Source organism: Saccopteryx leptura, chromosome 4, assembly GCF_036850995.1.
Source record: "Saccopteryx leptura isolate mSacLep1 chromosome 4, mSacLep1_pri_phased_curated, whole genome shotgun sequence".
NCBI lineage: Eukaryota > Metazoa > Chordata > Mammalia > Chiroptera > Emballonuridae > Saccopteryx > Saccopteryx leptura.
Genome location: NC_089506.1, coordinates 214,994,142 through 215,011,823, shown reverse-complemented (window position 1 = coordinate 215,011,823; position 17,682 = coordinate 214,994,142). Strand labels below are relative to the sequence as shown.

The following is a 17,682-nucleotide window of genomic DNA, read 5'->3' as shown; positions in this document are numbered from 1 at the left end:
ACTAAGGAACTGCAACAAAAAATTGATACTTCTCATCTCTCTCCCTTCCTGTCTGTCTGTCACTCTCTCTGACTCTCTCTGTCTCTGCCACACACACAAAAAAAATAAATAATAATTCTATGGCACACCAAAAAATATATTATCTATTTTGCTCATCTGACAAAAAAATAGGTATAATTTTCGTTCATACACAACAGACTGTTACTGTTGTGTTGGCTGTTGTCATTTTTTTAAATTTGGCAATTTAAGGGAAAAGAGATCAGTACCCCTGACTAAATAGTCAGGTATTGTATGTTCTAAAAATTCTTGTAGGCCCTGACCGGTTGGCTCAGTGGTAGAGCGTTGGCCTGGTGTGTGGACGTCTTGGGTTTGATTCCCGGTCAGGGCACACAGGAGAAGCACCCATCTGCTTCTCCACCCTTCCCCCTTTCCTTCCTCTCTGTCTCTCTTCCCCTCCCGCAGCCAAGGCTCCATGGGAGCAAAGTTGGCTTGTGTGCTGGGGATGGCTCCATGGCCTCCGCCTCAGGCGCTAAAATGGCTCCACCACAAGGAATGACGCCCCAGATGGGCGATGGCCCCCTGGTGGGCATGCCAGGTGGATCCTGGTCAGGTGCATGCGGGAGTCTGTGTGACTGCCTCCCTGCTTCTAACTTCGGAAAAGTACAAAAAAAAAAAATCTTTTTTTTTTTTTTCACTTGCCTTTTTTTTTTTTTTTAAGAGAGGAGAGAGGGAGAGAGAGAGACAGAGAGGGAGACAGAGGAGAGAGAGACAAAGAGAGAGAAGGGGGGAGGAGCTGGAAGCATCAACTCCCATATGTGCTTTGACCAGGCAAGCCCAGTGTTTCGAACCGGCGACCTCAGCATTTCCAGGTCGACGCTTTATCTACTGCGCCACCACAGGTCAGGCCCAAAAAAAAAAAATCTTGTAGCCTGCCTGACTGGTTGTGGTTTCAATAGATAGAGCATCAACCTGGGACACCAAGGTTGCCGGCTTGAGCTGGCTTGTACACAGGATCATCAAAACGATCCCCTGGTTGCTGGCCTGAGCCTGGTCATTGGCTTGAGCAAGGGGTCACTGGCTCGGCTGGAGCCCCCCTTCCCTGCCAAGGCATGTATGAGAAAACAGTCAATGCCTGACCAGGCGGTGATGCAGTGTATAGAGCATCGGACTGGGATGCGGAGGACCCAGGTTCAAGACCCCGAGGTTGCTAGCTTGAGCACAGGCTCATCTGGTTTGAGCAAAAGCTCACCAGGTTCTACCCAAGGTCTCTGGCTCGAGCAAGAAGTTACTCGGTCTGCTGAAGGCCCATGGTCAAGGCACCTATGAGAAAGCAATCAATGAACAACTAAGGTGTCACAACGAAAAACTGATGATTGATGCTTCTCATCTTTCTCTATTCCTGTCTATCCCTCTCTTTGACTCTCTCTGTTCCTGTAAAAAAAAAAAAAAAAAAAAAAAAACCCAAACAAACAAAAAAAGAAAACAGTTAATGAACAAGTAAAGTACAAGTTGATGCTTCTCATCTCTTTTCCTCCTGTCTCTGTCAAAAACAAAAAAAAACATGGACAAATATTTAACTTTAAAATTAAACAGGATGGGCCCTGGCCGGTTGGCTCAGTGGTAGAGCGTCGGCCTGGCATGCAGGAGTCCCGGGTTCGATTCCCGGCCAGGGCACACAGGAGAAGCGCCCATCTGCTTCTCTACCCCTCCCCCTCTCCTTCCTCTCTGTCTCTCTCTTCCCTTCCCGCAGCCAAGGCTCCATTGGAGCAAAGTTGGCCCGGGCGCTGAGAATGGCTCCATGGCCTCTGCCTCAGGTGCTAGAATGGCCCTGGTTGCAACAGAGCGACGCCCGGGAGGGGCAGAGCATCGCCCCCTGGTGGGCGTGCCGGGTGGATCCCGGTTGGGCGCATGCGGGAGTCTGTCTGACTGCCTCCCCGTTTCCAACTTCAGAAAAATAAAAAATTAAAAAATTAAAAATTAAAATTAAGTAGAATGATCAGTTGGTTAGAGTGTTGTCCTGATATGCCAAGGTTGCAGGTTTGACCTCTGGTCAGGGCACATAAGAATCAATCAATGAATGCATAAGTAAGTGGAAAACAAAATCAAATTTTCTTTCTCTCTCTCTCAAATCGACTTAAAAAATTTTAAAGAGGGCCTTGGCCAGTTGGCTCAGTTGATAGAGCATCGGCCTGGCATATGGACATCCCCAGTCAGGGCACACAAGAGAAGCAACCATCTGCCCTTCTCTCCCTCTTCTTCTCTTGCAGCCAGCGACTCTGTTGGTTCGAGCTATGGCTCCAGGAGCTAGGATAGGTTAATTTGTCTGAATGTGTCTGCCTCAGATGCTAAAAATAGCTCGGTTGATTCCAGCATAGGCCCAGGATGGAGTTGCCAGGTGGATCCCCATTAAGGTATATGTGGGAGTCTTTCTCACTATCTCTCCTCCTCTCAATTGAAAAAAAAATTAAATAGGATGGAACACTCACCGTTAACTTAATCACAGAGAAAGTCTGATAACAGTCAGCACTAAAAGTACACCAGGGGCATGTGTATGGTGTTCTCTGTAAAGGACTCTGCAACATGTATCCAGAGCCTTAGGAAGTCTTCCCTTTTAACCAAGTAATTAGGGAATCCTTCCTAGAGTATAATAGGGGTCACAACTAGAGGTAATGAAGGCTTTGTGGTTTTGTTTTGTTTTGTTTTTAATAAAAATGAAAAACCTGGAACAGCCTAAGGGTAAAGGGGGGAAAAGTATGCCTACTTATATAGTACTGTACATGAATAGGTGTCAAATGAAAGAGAATTGTGGAGTGACTTGTGTGAAAACATTAGTGGTGGTTATCTTTGTGTTTTGGGGTTATGATTAATTTTTTTTCTTTTTTTCCAAGTGAGAGGAAGGGAGATAGACAGATTCCTGCATGTATCCCGACTGGGATTCACCTGGCAACCCCTGTCTGGGACCAATACTCTTCCTATCTGGTTCCATGTTCGCAACCAAGCTATTTTTAGCACCTGAGGTGGAGGCTCCAAGGAGCCATCCTCAGTGCCCAGGACTGATGCACTCAAACCAGTTGAGCCGTGGCTACAGGAAGGAGAGAGAGAGAGAGAGAGAGAGAGAGAGAGAGAGAGAGAGGGAGGGAGGGAGAGGGAGGGGTGGAGAAGTAGATGGTTGTTTCTCCTGTGTGCCCTGACCAGGAAATGAACCCAGGACATCCACACGCTGGGGTGACACTCTACCACTGAGCCAACTGGTCAGGGCTATGATTAATTTTTTTAAACATCCTGTATTTCGACCTGACTGGTGGTAGTGCGGTGGATAGAGTGTTGACCTGGGATGCTGAGGACCCAGGTTTGAAATCCGAGGTTGACAGCTTGAGTGTAGGCTCACCCAATTTGAGCTCGAGGTTGCTTGCTTTAGCACAGGATCAACATGATCCCATAGTCACTGGCTTGAGCCCAAATGTCATTGGCTTGAAGCCCAAGGTCGTGGCTTGAACTCCCTGGTCAAGGCATGTATGAGAAGCACTCAGTGAACAACTAAAGTGATGTAACTATGAGTTGATGCTTCTCATCTCTTTTCCTGTCTGTCCCTGTCTCTCTTTCTCTCTCAAAAAAAATAAAAAAACAACAAGTGAAATACAGGACTTTTTTTTTGAGAGAGATAGAGAGAGAAAAGATAGAGGCAGGCAGGAAGGGAGGGAGATGAGAAGCATCAGCGTACAGTTGCAGCTCCTTAGTTGTTCATTGATTGCTTTCTTATATGTGCCTTGACTGGGGGTGGGGGGGCTCCAGCAGAGCGAGTAACCCCTTGCTCAAGCCAGCAGCCTCGGGGCTTTGAACCTGGGTCCTCTGCATCCCAGGCCGATCCACTGTACCACCGCCTGGTCAGGCTCAGCAATCTTGTTTTATGCACCCAAAACAAGCTGAGAGGGTGGATCTAAGCAGACAGCTGAGAATTTTTGGTTCTTGTTTATGTGTGTGTGTTCCCTTGCCCTGGTTACCTGTAATATCCTACGGCTGTAGTGAGGTGGGCTTTCTTGGGGTCTGTTGTCCTGCGTCAGTGCTAACAGATGTGCGAGAGTTGTGATGCTCTAAAGGAAGGGATGTGGAAGAAGAAATTGTGGCTTCCAGCCTGCTCTGTCCAGGGACTCCTGATAGCACGCTGTGCCGTGACTTCAGCCCACAGAGGGGCTACTTTGCTGCTGTGCAGGAAAATAGCCGGCCCTGGAAGAGTGGACTTCGCGCTGGGTTGTCCTTGACAGCCTGGCCATGTGGCCGCAGATGCTCCACTTCGATAGCATAAGTCCCATTCCCGAGTGTGGGAGGCCAGGTGCAGACAGAACTGATGTCCTGTTGGTCTGTGCTACCCAGTCCTCAGCCTTCCTCCTGTGTGTCCCCACAAATCTGCTTACAGCTCCTGATGAAGTAGGTCTCGGCAGGTAGGAGGGGTGCCCTGGTAAACTCCCTAGATCACCAGACATGGGTGACTGTTGGAAAATAAAATGACATTCCAGAAAGTTGAAACTTTAATGATCATTTTTGTACCATTCCTCCTTCCTCCTCTCTGAATTCGTGCTATGAAATACCTTTGTGAAGGATGGCAGTCAGCAGATGACAGGTAATTATAATGTTCCTGCAACTCCAGCCTCCGTCAGCATATTTCTGGAGCCAGTGAGCTGCTTTCTGCTTCTCCTTGCCTTGGCTGTATCAAGGGACAACAGGGTCACGAGGGACATTACTGCTACACGAGGCCAGTGATACAGGGACACAGTGTGGGGAGGCTGCTAGCGTGTCATGCTGGGCCCCAGCAGGTCCTCTGGACCAGTGCTTTGCAGCATCCCCTTTTACTGCATGAATGACACGAATGAAATTCATAGGTAATCTGTTCTACTTACACTCAGAACTAAAACAGATGTGCATATATGCATATATTTGTAATATAAGGGAAAAACGGTGCAATGTGTTGTAAGATCATGTGTATTTCAGTAGGTCAGTGCTTGGGTACCTTTGTGCTAGATGCTGAGAAGGTGACAGTGAAAATGCCCCTGGTGTAGGTGTCACTATGGGTGATGAGATTTTTCTTCCTAAGTAGTGAACAGCTCTTGGTAAAATTCTGAACAAACAACCTGACCAGGTGGTGGCGCAGTGGATAGAGCCTTGGACTGGGATGCGGAGGACCCAGGTTCGAGACCCCGAGGTTGCTAGCTTGAGCACGGGCTCATTGGGTTTGAGCATGGCTCGAGCAAGGGGTCACTCAGTCTGCTGTAGCCCCCCAGTCAAGGCACATATGAGAAGTCAATCAATGAACAGCTAAGGAACCGCAACAAAAGAATTGATGTTTCTCATCTCTCTCCCTTCTTGTCTGTCTGTCCCTATCTGTCCCTCTCTCTGTCTCTGACACACACACACACACACACACACACACACACACACACACACACAAATTCTGAACAAACAGAACCCAGTCTCCTGTGATTTGGAAGGCGAAGGCAGCCCTGCAAACATGGCACAGGGCAGCCTGGTAGCATGAGTCCATCAGCTCCTGGAACCAGGCCTTCTGTATAATAGACACTTAGAAAGCAGTTTGTGTCAGGTAAATTACCATTCCCTTCAGAAACCCCATGAAACAAAAGACATCCTTAAAAACTTATGAACTCATCAGGTCAGAGCAGCTGACCTTTGGGAAGCAGGTGCCACTGCCACGGCTGAGTGCAGAGAGCTAAAGCCTGGGCTGAGGGGCCAGCAGCGAGCCTACAGCTCTGGATCCCGCGCCCCACGTCCCAGGCCCCTATGAACTCAGCGCAAGGAGGATAGGCTGAAATCAGAGCAGGAGCTGAATGGCTGGGTGGTCCTCAGCCGAGATACAGGAGGTCCACCCTGTGGGAGAATTAGGCACGGTGGAGGGCCAAGTGTAAGTCCATTCCAAATGGGAGACTCTGGCTGCCCCTCACCCCTCACGCTTAGATAATGAGCCCTTGGCAGCAGGCAGTGTTTCCTGCAACTGTCATTAGTCTAAGAGTTGTGAGCTTCGTACTCCCCGAGGCACCTGGCAGCTCCACTGTGAGCCCAGTTCACAAGACAGAGTCACCCAGAACTTCCCATGGGTTTTCAGGACTTCTGAGGGGTGAAAGGACAGCCGAGAGCCACCACAAGGTGAGGAAAGACATTCGAGAATTTGATCATATGATAATGTCTGAGATAAAGAAGTACTGCATCTGAGAACCAAGAACAGGATGCTTTAAGAAGGGAACATTCCAGAAGACCAAAGAGAGCTTTTAAAAATTAAATGAAAAAAAATAGCAGATTTTTTTTTTTTTTAAGAGAGAGACAGGCAGAGAAACAGAGGGACAGGAACATCGAGCTGTTCCTATGTGTCCTGACCAGGGATCGAACCAGGAAGTTCTGTGGTTTTGTTGACACTCCAACCGAGCTATCTGGCCAGGGCTAGATTTTTTAAAAGATCATAGAATGGCTGGAAGATAAAGGTGAAGGCATCTCCCAGAAATCAGAACAAGATGAGAAAACTGGCTGTTATCCCAGAGGTCACTCCCTGGCTGGGGGTGGGGGGGCAGGTAGTGAGACAGAAGAATGTGTGGATAGGGGGGTGAACTGTGCCCAGGTTCCCAGCACAGAGAGTGAGAAGTACCCCCCAGGACTCTGGACAAATAAAGCCCTGAAACCTTTCAGAGTAAAAGGGTCTTATGAAGAGGGCTAGGATTCAGAACATTACCCATTTCCCCTCAGAGCCTCTGATCACCTGCTGCTGACCCCTGTTGGCCTCCCCAAGCCCTGTGTTCATCTAGGGAGTGTCTGTAGTCCTCAAGTCTAAGACCTAGTCATCCCATGTGACCCCTCTTCATCTGTGAGTGGCTTCAGTCCCCAAAAGGCCTGGTTGACTTCGATGTACCAGGGTTCCATCTCCTAATAGCTGATTTCTGTTCTGAATGGTCTTGACTGTGCTGTACAGAGAGGAAGGGAGTGATATGAGAAGCATCAACATGTAGTTGCAGCACTTTAGTTCATTGATGCTTTTCATATGTGTTTTGACCAGGGGGCTCTAGCTGAGACAGTGACCCCTTGCTCAAGCCAGCTACCTTGGGCTTCAAACCAGTGACCATGGGACCATGCTCAAGCCAAATGAGCCGACGCTGAAGCCAGCAACCCCAGGGTTTCAAACCAGGGTCCTCAGCGTCAAGGTTGATACTCTATCCACTGTGCCACCACCTGGTCAGGCAGTGAATTTTTTTTTTTTCAAGTGAGAGGAGGGGAAATAGACCAACTCCTGCATGTGTCCAGACTGGGATCCACCCAGCAACTGCCCTCTGGGGCCAAGGCTTAAATCAACTGAGCTGTCCTCAGTGCCTGAGGCCGACACTCAGACCAACCAAGTTATCCTTAGCACCCAGGACTGATGCTCGAACCAGTGGAGTTACTGGCTGTGAGAAGGGGGAGAGGGAGGGAAAGAGAAGCAGATGGTGGCCTCTCATGTATGCCCAGACCAGGGATCGAACCCAGGATTTCCACACACTGTGCCAACGCTCTATCCACTGAGCCAACCAGCCAGGGCCAGCAGTAAATGTTTTTTGGTTTGTTTTGTGTGTGTGTGTGTGTGTGTGTGTGTGTGTGTGTGTGTGTGTGAGAGAGAGAGAGAGAGAGAGAGAGAGAGAGAGAGAGATAGGGACAGGTAGGCAGGAAGGGAGAGAGATGAGAAGCATCAATTCTTCATTGCAGCTCCTTAGTTATTCGTTGATTGCTTTTTTTTTTGTAGCAGAGACAGAGAGAGTCAGAGAGAGGGACAGATAGGGACAGACAGACAGGAAGGGAGGGAGATGAGAAACATCAATTCCTCATTGCGATTCCTCACTTGTTCATTGATTGATTTCTCATATGTGCCTTGACCGGGGGGCCACAGCAGACGGAGTGACCCCTTGCTTGAGCCAGCAACCTTGGGCTCAAGCTGGTGAGCTTTGCTTAAACCAGGTGAGCCTGCACTCAAGCTGGCAACCTTGGAGTCTTGAACCTGGGTTCTCCATATCCATCCACTGCGCCACCGCCTTGTCAGGCTCATTGATTGCTTTTTCATATGTATCTTGACCCGGGAGATCCATCAGAGTGAGTGACCCCTTGCTCAAGCCAGCTACCATGGGGTCATGTCTATGATCCCATGCTCAAGCCAGGGTCTCTGTGCTCAAGCTGGTGAGCCCACACTCAAGCCGGATGAGCCCATGCTCAAGCTGGCAACCTCACGGCCTTGAACCCGGGTACTCCGCATCCCAGTCCAATGCTCTATCCACTGCGCCACCACCTGGTCAGGCTTAATTTTATTTATTGATTTCAGCAAGAGAGGAAAGGGAAGAGAGAGAGGAACATCAAGCTGTTTCTGTATGGTGCCTTGACCAGGGATTGAACTGGCAACCTCTGCACTTCGGGATGATGCTCAACCAATCAAGCTATCCAGCCAGGGCCTGGCAAAAAATGTTCTTAATGAAACCTGGTTATCATTGTTTTTCAAAGAGCTGCTTGATATTTAAGTACTGATGGGTAGGGGTGAAGTGAGGGAGTGGGTGACTGAAATTCTTCAGCAACAAATCTTCAGACCAAAGAATTGTCAGAGCTGATTCATAGTCAAGTTTGGTTGGTACCTATCTTTGTTTACAGCAGGTAGAGTCTACTTTTCTATAGGCCTCTCTCTTTGGACTTCGTATGTCTATATTTTTTATATTATAAATCATTGTAAGTTTTTATCCAGATTTGGGACGTGGTGGGGTGACAGGCAGAGTAAGCATGAAGAATATATTTGAATTTTTCAATATCCAAGTGAGTTTGTCAACTGAGGGGTTTTCCACCCACACCATTTTCCCCCTCCTCCCACTTTGACCTCTTGCCCCTGGCCTGTCCTCAGCTCTGAGCTGAGTCCTGCTCTCTGCTATAGGGACCTGCTGCCCACTTTCTTCAGGCCCCTCACACGGGTGCTCAGCCTTCCTTTGGGTGCTCATGCTGGCACCAGTCATGGGAGCCACCTTTCCCTGGAGGCCAGGGTCAGCGCCAGAGGGCTCCAGAGAGCCCAGTCACTGTCTGAGTCTAAATCACTTCAGTGGTGACATTGCTCAGCCATCAAACTCTAGCTTCTCTGCATTGTTCCTTAAGAATCTTGTTCTCTAATGAGCCCTCTGACTCAGTTGTGGGAGGTGTCGGGAGGACAGCAGCCCCTGCTTGTTACCAGTCCCCATAGGCCTGTCCCCACAGGTCTCGTGTGTGTGTTTGGCAGAGCATCGAGCAGAGCTGCTGAAGAACAGAGACTGGGTGTCATTTCTGACACAGACCAAAGTTAATGTCCTGTTGTCCTGGATGGAACTCAGGCAGATGGGTCAGCAGGGTGCTTAGGGCACCCAACACTCATGATGCTGGTTATGGGAGGGAGCCCAGAGCTGGGTGGAGGGTGGGAACTAGTTCCCTGTACCCTGTCTCCTCCGGAGCCTTCCTGGGTTCCCTCTCTTCCCCACAGTTCCCTGTGGGGCCATTGGGCCACAGTGCCACTTCTGGGTAGCTTGGCTGCGGGACCGTCCCTTTCAAGGGGGCTGGCCTGGGGGAGGGGAGCAGAGCAGTCAATGTCCAGTCCTTGGAGGCCTGAGCCTGCCTGCAGGGCTGCTCTGCCACGGGGAGGCAGCTCTGTTGTTGCCTGGAGGATAGGTCTCCGCATCTGCAGTTGTCCTGGAGATCATCCTCTTAGGGTCCGCCTCCCAGAAGCTGTGGAGACAGGACTGAAAGGAGGCCAGTCCCGGGCCAGATCTGTGCTTCCTGTTTGACAGAAATCCAGGAGCTCCCACCTAAAGGAGCTGGTTCTTAGCAGATGCGGGAGGGCAGATGCAGAGGAGGTATGGTGGACAGGCCTGGGTTGTGTTTCTTCCTGAAGGATCTCTCATGGGAGAATATGTGCAAGAGAATCCCTCACTTTAAAAAGCTGTTGTAAAATATACATAACATAAAATTTACCATTTTAATAATTATTTTTAGGTGTACAGGTCAGAGGCGTATCATTACATGTACACTGTTGTGTGACCATCACCACCATCCATCTCCAGAACTTTTCATCTTCCCAAACTGCATTCAACACTGACTGACTCCCCTTCCCCTCCCCCAGCCCATGGTCAACTCTCTACTTTGTCTCTATGATACTGGTTACTCTAGGGACTTCATAGAAGTAGAATCAAACAATATTTGCTCTTCTGTGACTAGCATATTTCCCTGAGCATAATGTCAAGGTTCATGCATGTTATAGCATGTATCAGAATGTCATCCCTTTTTTAAAAAATTCATTTTAGAGAGGAGAGAGAGACAGAGGGAAGGGGAAGGAGCAGGAAGCATCAACTCCCAGATGTGCCTTGACCAGACAAGTGTAGGGTTTTGAACCAGCGACCTCACTGTTCCCAGATCAACGCTTTATCCACTGCGCCACCACAGGTCAGGCAGAATGTCATCCCTTTTTAAGGCTAAATTGTATCCCATCATATAGGCCATTTTGTTAATCCATTCATCCCTGAATGGACACTTGGGTTGTTTCTACCTTTGACTATTGTGAATAATGCTGCTATGAACCCAGGTGTACAAATACATTCCCTGCTTCCATTTCTTTTTTTTACTTTTTTTTTTTAAGATTTTTGTTCATTTTAGAGAGGGGAGAGAGAGAGAGAAGGGGGGGGGTGGAGCAGGAAGCATCAACTCCTATATGTGCCTTGACCAGGCAAGCCCAGGATTTCGAACTGGCGACCTCAGTGTTCCAGGTCGACACTTTATCCACTGCTCCACCACAGGTCAGATCCCTGCCTTCATTTCTTTTGAGTATTAACCGTGAAGTGGAATTTCTGGATCATATGGTAATTCTGTATTTAATTCTTTGAAGAACTGCCATACTGTTTTCCATAGTGACTGTGTTATTTTACATTCCCACCCGCAGTGCACAAGGATTCTGATTTCTCCACAGCCTACCCAACCTTTGCGTTTTCTGGTTTTCTCGATAATAACCATCTAATAGGTGTGAGCTGATCTCTCACTGTAGTTTGGATTTGCATTTTTCTGATGATCAGTGATGCTGAGCATCTTTTTGTGATTGTGGTTATTTGTATGTCTTCTTTCTTTCTTTTTTGTGACAGAGAGACAGACAGAGGGACAGATAGGGACAGACAGGAAGGGAGAGAGATGAGAAGTATCAATTCTTTGTTGTGGCACCTTAGTTGTTCATTGATTACTTTCTCATGTGTGCTTTGATGAAAAGGGGCTGCAGCAGAGCAAGTGACCCCTTGCTCAATCCAGTGACCTTGGGCTTCAAACCAGTGACCAATGGGGTTTCAAACCTGGATCCTCCGTGTCCCAGTCCGACGCTCTATCCACTGCACCACTGCCTGGTCAGGCTGTCTTCTTTCTTTTTTAATACCACTTTATTTTTTATTAAATTGAAAAAATTTTTTTAGAGAGAGGGGAAGGGAGGCTGAGAGACGGACAGAAACAGTCTGTTCCTGTATGTGCTCTGACTAGGGATCCAACCAGTGATCATTGCTTATTAGGGTGATGCTCTACCAACTGAGCTCTCTGGCCAGGGCTGTATGTGTTCTTTGGAGAAATGTCTATTCAAGTCTTTTTTCCAATTTTTCATTGTTTTATTGTTATTGTTGAATTATAGGATTTCTTTATATATTCTGAATAGCAATGTCTTATCAGATATATGATTTCCAAATATTTTCTTCCATTTTGAGGGTTGCATTTTCCTTCTGTTAAGTGTCATTTGATGTATGGAAGCCAGGTTTTGACTTGCAGTTAGGAGTTGGCCAGGCAGAAGCACAGCGGGGAGTAGAGGCACCAGTGCCTGAGGTGCTGAGAGAGTGCCATGTGCAGCCACTCTGAGGTCAGCTTGCACACACGTGTGTACACACACACACTGTGTGAGACACCTATGATAATATGCCCATTTTGAAGCCCTCTTGGAGCAAGTGTTATAAAAAGTCATGAAACTGATTACCTTCTTATGTCTGAAGAAGGGGGGAGGAGGTCCTAGCCAGGTAGTTCAGTTGGTTAGAGGGTCACCCAGATACACCAGAGTGGCGGGTTTGATTCCTGGTCAGGGCACACACAAGAATCAGCCAGTGAATGCATAAATAAGTAGAACAACAAATCATGTTTCTCTTTCTTTCTCTCCCACCTCTCTCCCCTTTTCCTCTCTTTCTTCACCTCCCTCTCTTCTCTTCCTCTATCTCCCTTCCTCCCTCTCCCTCTCTCCATCTCCCTCCCTCCCTCCCTCCTTCCCTTTCTTTCCCTCCCTCTCCCTCTGTCTCTCTCTCCCTCCCTCTCCTTCCCTCTTTCTCCCTCCCTTCCTCTCTCCCTTCTCTCCTGCCCTCTCTCCTTCTTTCTCTCTCTCTCTCTCCCTCATTCTCCCTTTCTTTTCCTCCCTCTTTCTCTCTCTCTCCCTCTCTCTCTCTTTCTTCTTCCACCCCTCCCTTACTCTCTCTGAAAATCAATATAAATTAAAAAAAAAGAAGAAGAAGGGGGGAGGGAACACTGAGCTTTTAAGAAATTTCTAGATGGTCCATAAACCAGTTGAAGATCTTCCATGTAAGATAACATGCCCAGCACTGTCCCTAATTCTACCAACTTCTGTTGGGCTGACTTTTTCTGATAAAAGTATAAAAAATTAAAAACTAAAGATATGGCATGCATCGGTTCTGCAGAGAGCTCTCCAGAGAAATGGCATTTTGGAAATCTCTTTACTCTCGTGTTCCAAACATGCTCCAGTTGTCAGTGCCTGGGGCCTATGGTGAACCCAGGAATTCAGAAATGTCTGAACTTGAGATTCACACAAAGTAGTTCAGTTGGAGATGAGCCATCCTCCTACAGGCTTGCTGGATTCTACTCCTCTGCCACCCTCTTTGGCTGGTGCTGTAGTGCCCAGCTCGCTATGTCCCTGGGCTGGAGCCACAAGAGGGCTTCAGCTTGGGGTATGTGCCCCTCTACCTGAATCTACTGAGCCCTGGCAAGGCGCGTCCTGGCAGACTCATCTCCAAGTGTCACCTTCAGCCACTGTTTGCTTCTTTGCAGGAATCGACTACAAGACGACCACCATCCTGTTGGATGGCCGGCGGGTCAAGCTGGAGCTCTGGTGAGTCGGGACTGTGTGGGGGTGTGGAGCCTAGGTGTGGGGGCTACAGCACCTCAGAGTTATTGCGGGAGCCTCGGGAGCTAAGTGAAGTAAGTGGAGAATCTGTAAGGGAACAGGAAGGAAGGAGTCCTGTTTACGTTTTACGTGAAATGGCTATTTAAAGAGATTTTATGTAAACACAGAAGGAGTTCAGCTCTGTGATACAGAAACCAGAGTCCATGGCTGTGTGTTCTAACAGAGCCCAGCTCCCCTTGCCCGTAAGCCTCATTTCTACAGTAGCCGCGGCCCCTCTCCCCTCACTAGGCTACACGTCAAGAATAAGGAGCATTTTCCAGAACCTTGAAGTTGAGATGTAAATTCCTGTAGGTTTGGGGTTCTCCAGTCTGGCAGGTGGTCTCCTGGGCTCTCAGGCCCACAGAGGTTGGCCATTGTAACCCGGGGGGTGGGGAGCGCCATGCAGGAATCACACTGGATGCCAGCTCCTACACGTCCCGTCCCACTGACTCCCCTTGTGTTTCAGGGACACGTCAGGCCAGGGCAGGTTCTGCACCATCTTCAGGTCCTACTCCAGAGGCGCACAGGTAAGACAGTGACGCTGCCGGGCCTGTTCTCCAGAGGAACAAGTCGTGTCCCTCTGGGGTCGTGACTCTTTCTAAGAAGTTTTGATGTTGGGATACCAGGCTTCAACTAGACTGCTGTCTGAGTGAGGGGTCTCAGCTGTCAGAATGCATCAGGTCCCCATGTCTCCAATCTGCTCCCACTCTGTGGCCTTACTGACCCCTGTGGCCAGTCTGGGACCTTGTTCTGTGTAGATGCCACTGGTCACCTGGTTCACTAGGAGCCAAAAATGACTTCTCATCACCCAGGACCTCCCAAGTGTGGAGCATGAAGCTGCTGGGGAAGCAGGTGCATCTCAGGGCCGTGGGCTCCCAGGGCAAGCTGACTGGATCCCTCATCAGGACTGTGGGGACTGAGCATTGGAGCCACTGCGGGAAAGGCTGATACGGAGGCAGGGTGTTAGTGAAGAGCAGGAGATGGGGGCTATCCCGGGGGTTGCCATGGAAGTGCACCCAGATTTAGTGTGAGTGGGTATGCATGGGTGCAGGGGAACCCTGGGAGCTGTACCAGGGGAATGGGGGGGGGGCGTGCAGAGGCATGCTCGCACTGCTCTGTGCTCTGTGTTCCCTGAGCATGCTCACGTGCTAAGTGGATCAGGCTATGATTCAAGGCTCGAAGGAGGGGGTAGAAGTAGTTGCATGAGCAGGCCAGCTATAGGCTGCCGCTGCTGTGTCAGTGAAGGGCCTGACCAGTCCTGTCTGTAATGCAGAGCAGGCCATGACTTCCCTAGTCTTCTGGAATTGTCAAGGAAACCCCCAACTTCAGACCTGCCCAGCCCAGCTCCACACACCAGACAGGGCCCTCCACCAGGAGCAGCACACATTCGTGTGAGAGGGGGTGCTTGGGCGTGTTGTGGGGCCTCTCGCTGTACTCAGTAGGAGCAGGGGCTTCCCGTCACCCCCTCACTCTGGCTTGGGCTCCTGGGGAAGCCCATGGGGTGTCCTTTTTGCTTCGTTAATCAGAATTGATGAAGTCTGCAGCTGCCTCGGCGCTCTGCACTCCTGTTTGCTGTGTGGGACCTGCGGGAGCTGCAAGGGCGTGAAGCTGGGGCAAGCTCTGGTCGAGTCTGCTGAGGTGTGGTTGGGGACCCCTGACCTGAGCCTTCCCCAGTAGGGGCCTGTCAGACATGGCGGGAAGCAAGAAGACCCCGAGTGTGGCCTTCCTCTCTGCAGAAGGGTGAGCTGAGGACCCCCAGGCTGGGCGTGGCGGCTCTTGTCCTGGGAGCTCCTGCGGAGGTGTGGGTATATGGGCGATGGCACCTGCAGCCCTAGCCGGATGGTCTCCCAGTGTGTGCCAGTACTGGGGGCCTGCAGAGGTGATGATTAGCTAGCAGTTCCAGCTAGAGCTGCTGATCTGAGTAATCAGGGTGTGGACCCCAGCTTGCAGGCATTGTCAGCACCCACCCCGCATCAGCACGGGAGGTGGGGTTGAATAGTGAGAGCTGCCTGCAGAGCTCGGTGCCCTTCAGATGAGTGCACACCATCAGTCCCCACCCACTTTTTTTCTTTTTTTAAAGAAGTGACTCACATACTTGATTTTATACACACAAGAAGATGACAAAGCTGTATTCCAGAATGGCATTGTAGTTCTTACCATGAGAAATAAGATTTCTTTCCCTGACCTCCTAGACCCGTGGCCCTTGCTTTCTGTTGCAGAGATGTGAGGTGGCCACTCGCGCCTCTGCTGCTGAGGAGAGAGCAGGTCCCCTGGGCTCAGTGTGCTGAGAGAGCTGGTGACGGGGTGGGGTGGTGGAGGAGGACACCCTATTTATTTATTTATTTATTTATTTGTATTTTTCTGAAGTTGGGAACAGGGAGGCAGTCAGATAGATTCCCGCATGCGCCCGACCGGGATCCACCCGGCATGCCCACCAGGGGGCGATGCTCTCCCCATCTGGGGCCTTGCTCTGTTGCAACCAGAGCCATTCTAGCGCCTGAGGCAGAGGCCACAGAGCCATCCTCAGCGCCCAGGCCAACTTTGCTCCAGTGGAGCCTTGGCTGCGGGAGGGGAAGAGAGAGACAGAGGAAGGAGAGGGGGAGGGGTGGAGAAGCAGATGGGCGCTTCTCCTGTGTGCCCTGGCCGGGAATTGAACCCAGGATTCCTGCACACCAGGCCGACGCTCTACCACTGAGCCAACCGGCCAGGGCTGTTTTTAATTTTTTTATTTTTAGAAAAAGGGGAGAGAAAGAGGAGAGAAGGGTGGGAGGAGTAGGAAGCATCAAATCGTAGTAATCACGCTCTTATGTGCCTTGACCGGGCAAGCCCAGGGTTTCAAAATGCCGACCTCAGCATTCCAGGTCAAGGCTTTATCCACTGCACCACCACAGGTCAGGCAGGACATCCTATATAGTCAAGGGTTTAGGGTTAGCTGGAAGAGTAGGCCAGGTGCTGGTCTCTTTCTACTGATAGAGTGATCAGTTTGTTCACACAAAAAGGGTTTCACATGGAAAATGGTCTGGGAAGTGCACTACCATTCAGCAGGTCCTGATTAGGACACCAGCATGTGCCTGGTCACTGACCAGGTGGGTGGGAGTATGGGTCAGGGACTATTTGACACCTTTTTATTCCATTTTATTTTATTGCTCCTCACTTTCAGTGTGTCAAGTGCTCTGGGCAGAGTGTAAGTGCTTGGGGGTGGGGCAGAGGCTTCTGCGTGCAGCCTGTGTTCCGTGGGAGCTCCACCATACAAATGTATTTCACATGCCAAAATTGAATTGAATTTTTATTTATTTATTTTTTATTTTGTTTTGTTTTTTTTTGTATTTTTATGAAGTTGGAAACGGGGAGGCAGTCAGACAGACTCCCGCATGCGCCCGATCGGGATCCACCCGGCATGCCCACCAGGGGGCGATGCTCCGCCCATCTGGGACGTTGCTCTGTTGCGACCAGAGCCATTCTAGCGCCTGAGGCAGAGGCCACAGAACCATCCTCAGCACCCAGGCCAACTTTGCTCCAATGGAGCCTTGGCTGCAGGAAGGAGAAGAGAGAGACAGAGAGGAAGGAAAGGGGGGAGGGGTGGAGAAGCAGATGGGCGCTTCTCCTGTGTGCCCTGGCCAGGAATTGAACCCAGGACTCCCGCATGCCAGGCCAACGCTCTACCGCTGAGCCAAACGGCCAGGGCCAATGAATTGAATTTTTAAAAAATACATTTCTATACCTTGGTTTGGGTGGTGGTTGCACAGGTATATATATTTGTTCAAACTCATCAAACTGTTTATAACTAAAATCTGTAAATTTTCAGGTATATAAACTTACAGCTTGATAAGTAACTCCTGGGCCTACCCAGACATTCCACTTCCTACAGGTCGAGCTGTATGTACTCAGATTTATAATAAAATAAGGTGAAATTATCTGAGAGCTGACACCAGCACTGACTGATGAGGGCTGCCTAGGCCCAGGCCTGGGTGGGGGCCGTGCAGGAGGGCTGGCCAGTTTGCTCCAGGACCTGTCTGTGTTAGAAACGCCACACTGGGCAGAAACATCAAGAAACAATAACAGGAAAAGAAAAAAGAAAAAAAACAAAGAAATAATAGCAGGTTATTCCTGGAGGGGTGGGGGTGGGGTGGAGGAGTGGGAAAGCTGCTATTTATACTCCAAGGGTACTAATATTTTTTCAATGTGAGCATGTATTACTTTTGTTTATAAAAAAAGTATAGTAAGAATCCGTTTGCCTCTCCTTCTGCCTCTTGGAGACACACAACTGAGACCCTCATTTTGATTTCCCTGCCAAGTCCATGATCACTGTGGTCTCTGCTGTCTGCATCGTGATGAGCTCTGTATCCTTCCTCCCTGTGTTTGGTGGGTTGGGGGAATATTCCTCTGTCATAACCCCAACCCATGGAGCTCCCCACCAGCCTCAGGTTGCAATTGAATCCTGAGCCCATGAGATGGGCTTTTGCAGACTAGTTTAAGCTTTT

At 49.5% G+C, this 17,682-nt stretch overlaps 1 protein-coding gene across 4 annotated transcripts in view; it reads left to right on the top strand.

Moving 5' to 3' along the window:
- The window catches only part of RAB40C (RAB40C, member RAS oncogene family), a 33,745-nt gene that overhangs the window by 10,123 nt on the left and 5,940 nt on the right, over positions 1-17,682 (top strand). For all 4 annotated transcript variants that reach the window (XM_066383038.1, XM_066383041.1, XM_066383040.1 and 1 more), the window contains exons 3-4: positions 13,087-13,147; positions 13,668-13,728. In XM_066383038.1, coding sequence (XP_066239135.1) covers positions 13,087-13,147; positions 13,668-13,728 — 122 coding nt within the window. The remainder of the gene's footprint in view (positions 1-13,086; positions 13,148-13,667; positions 13,729-17,682) is intronic.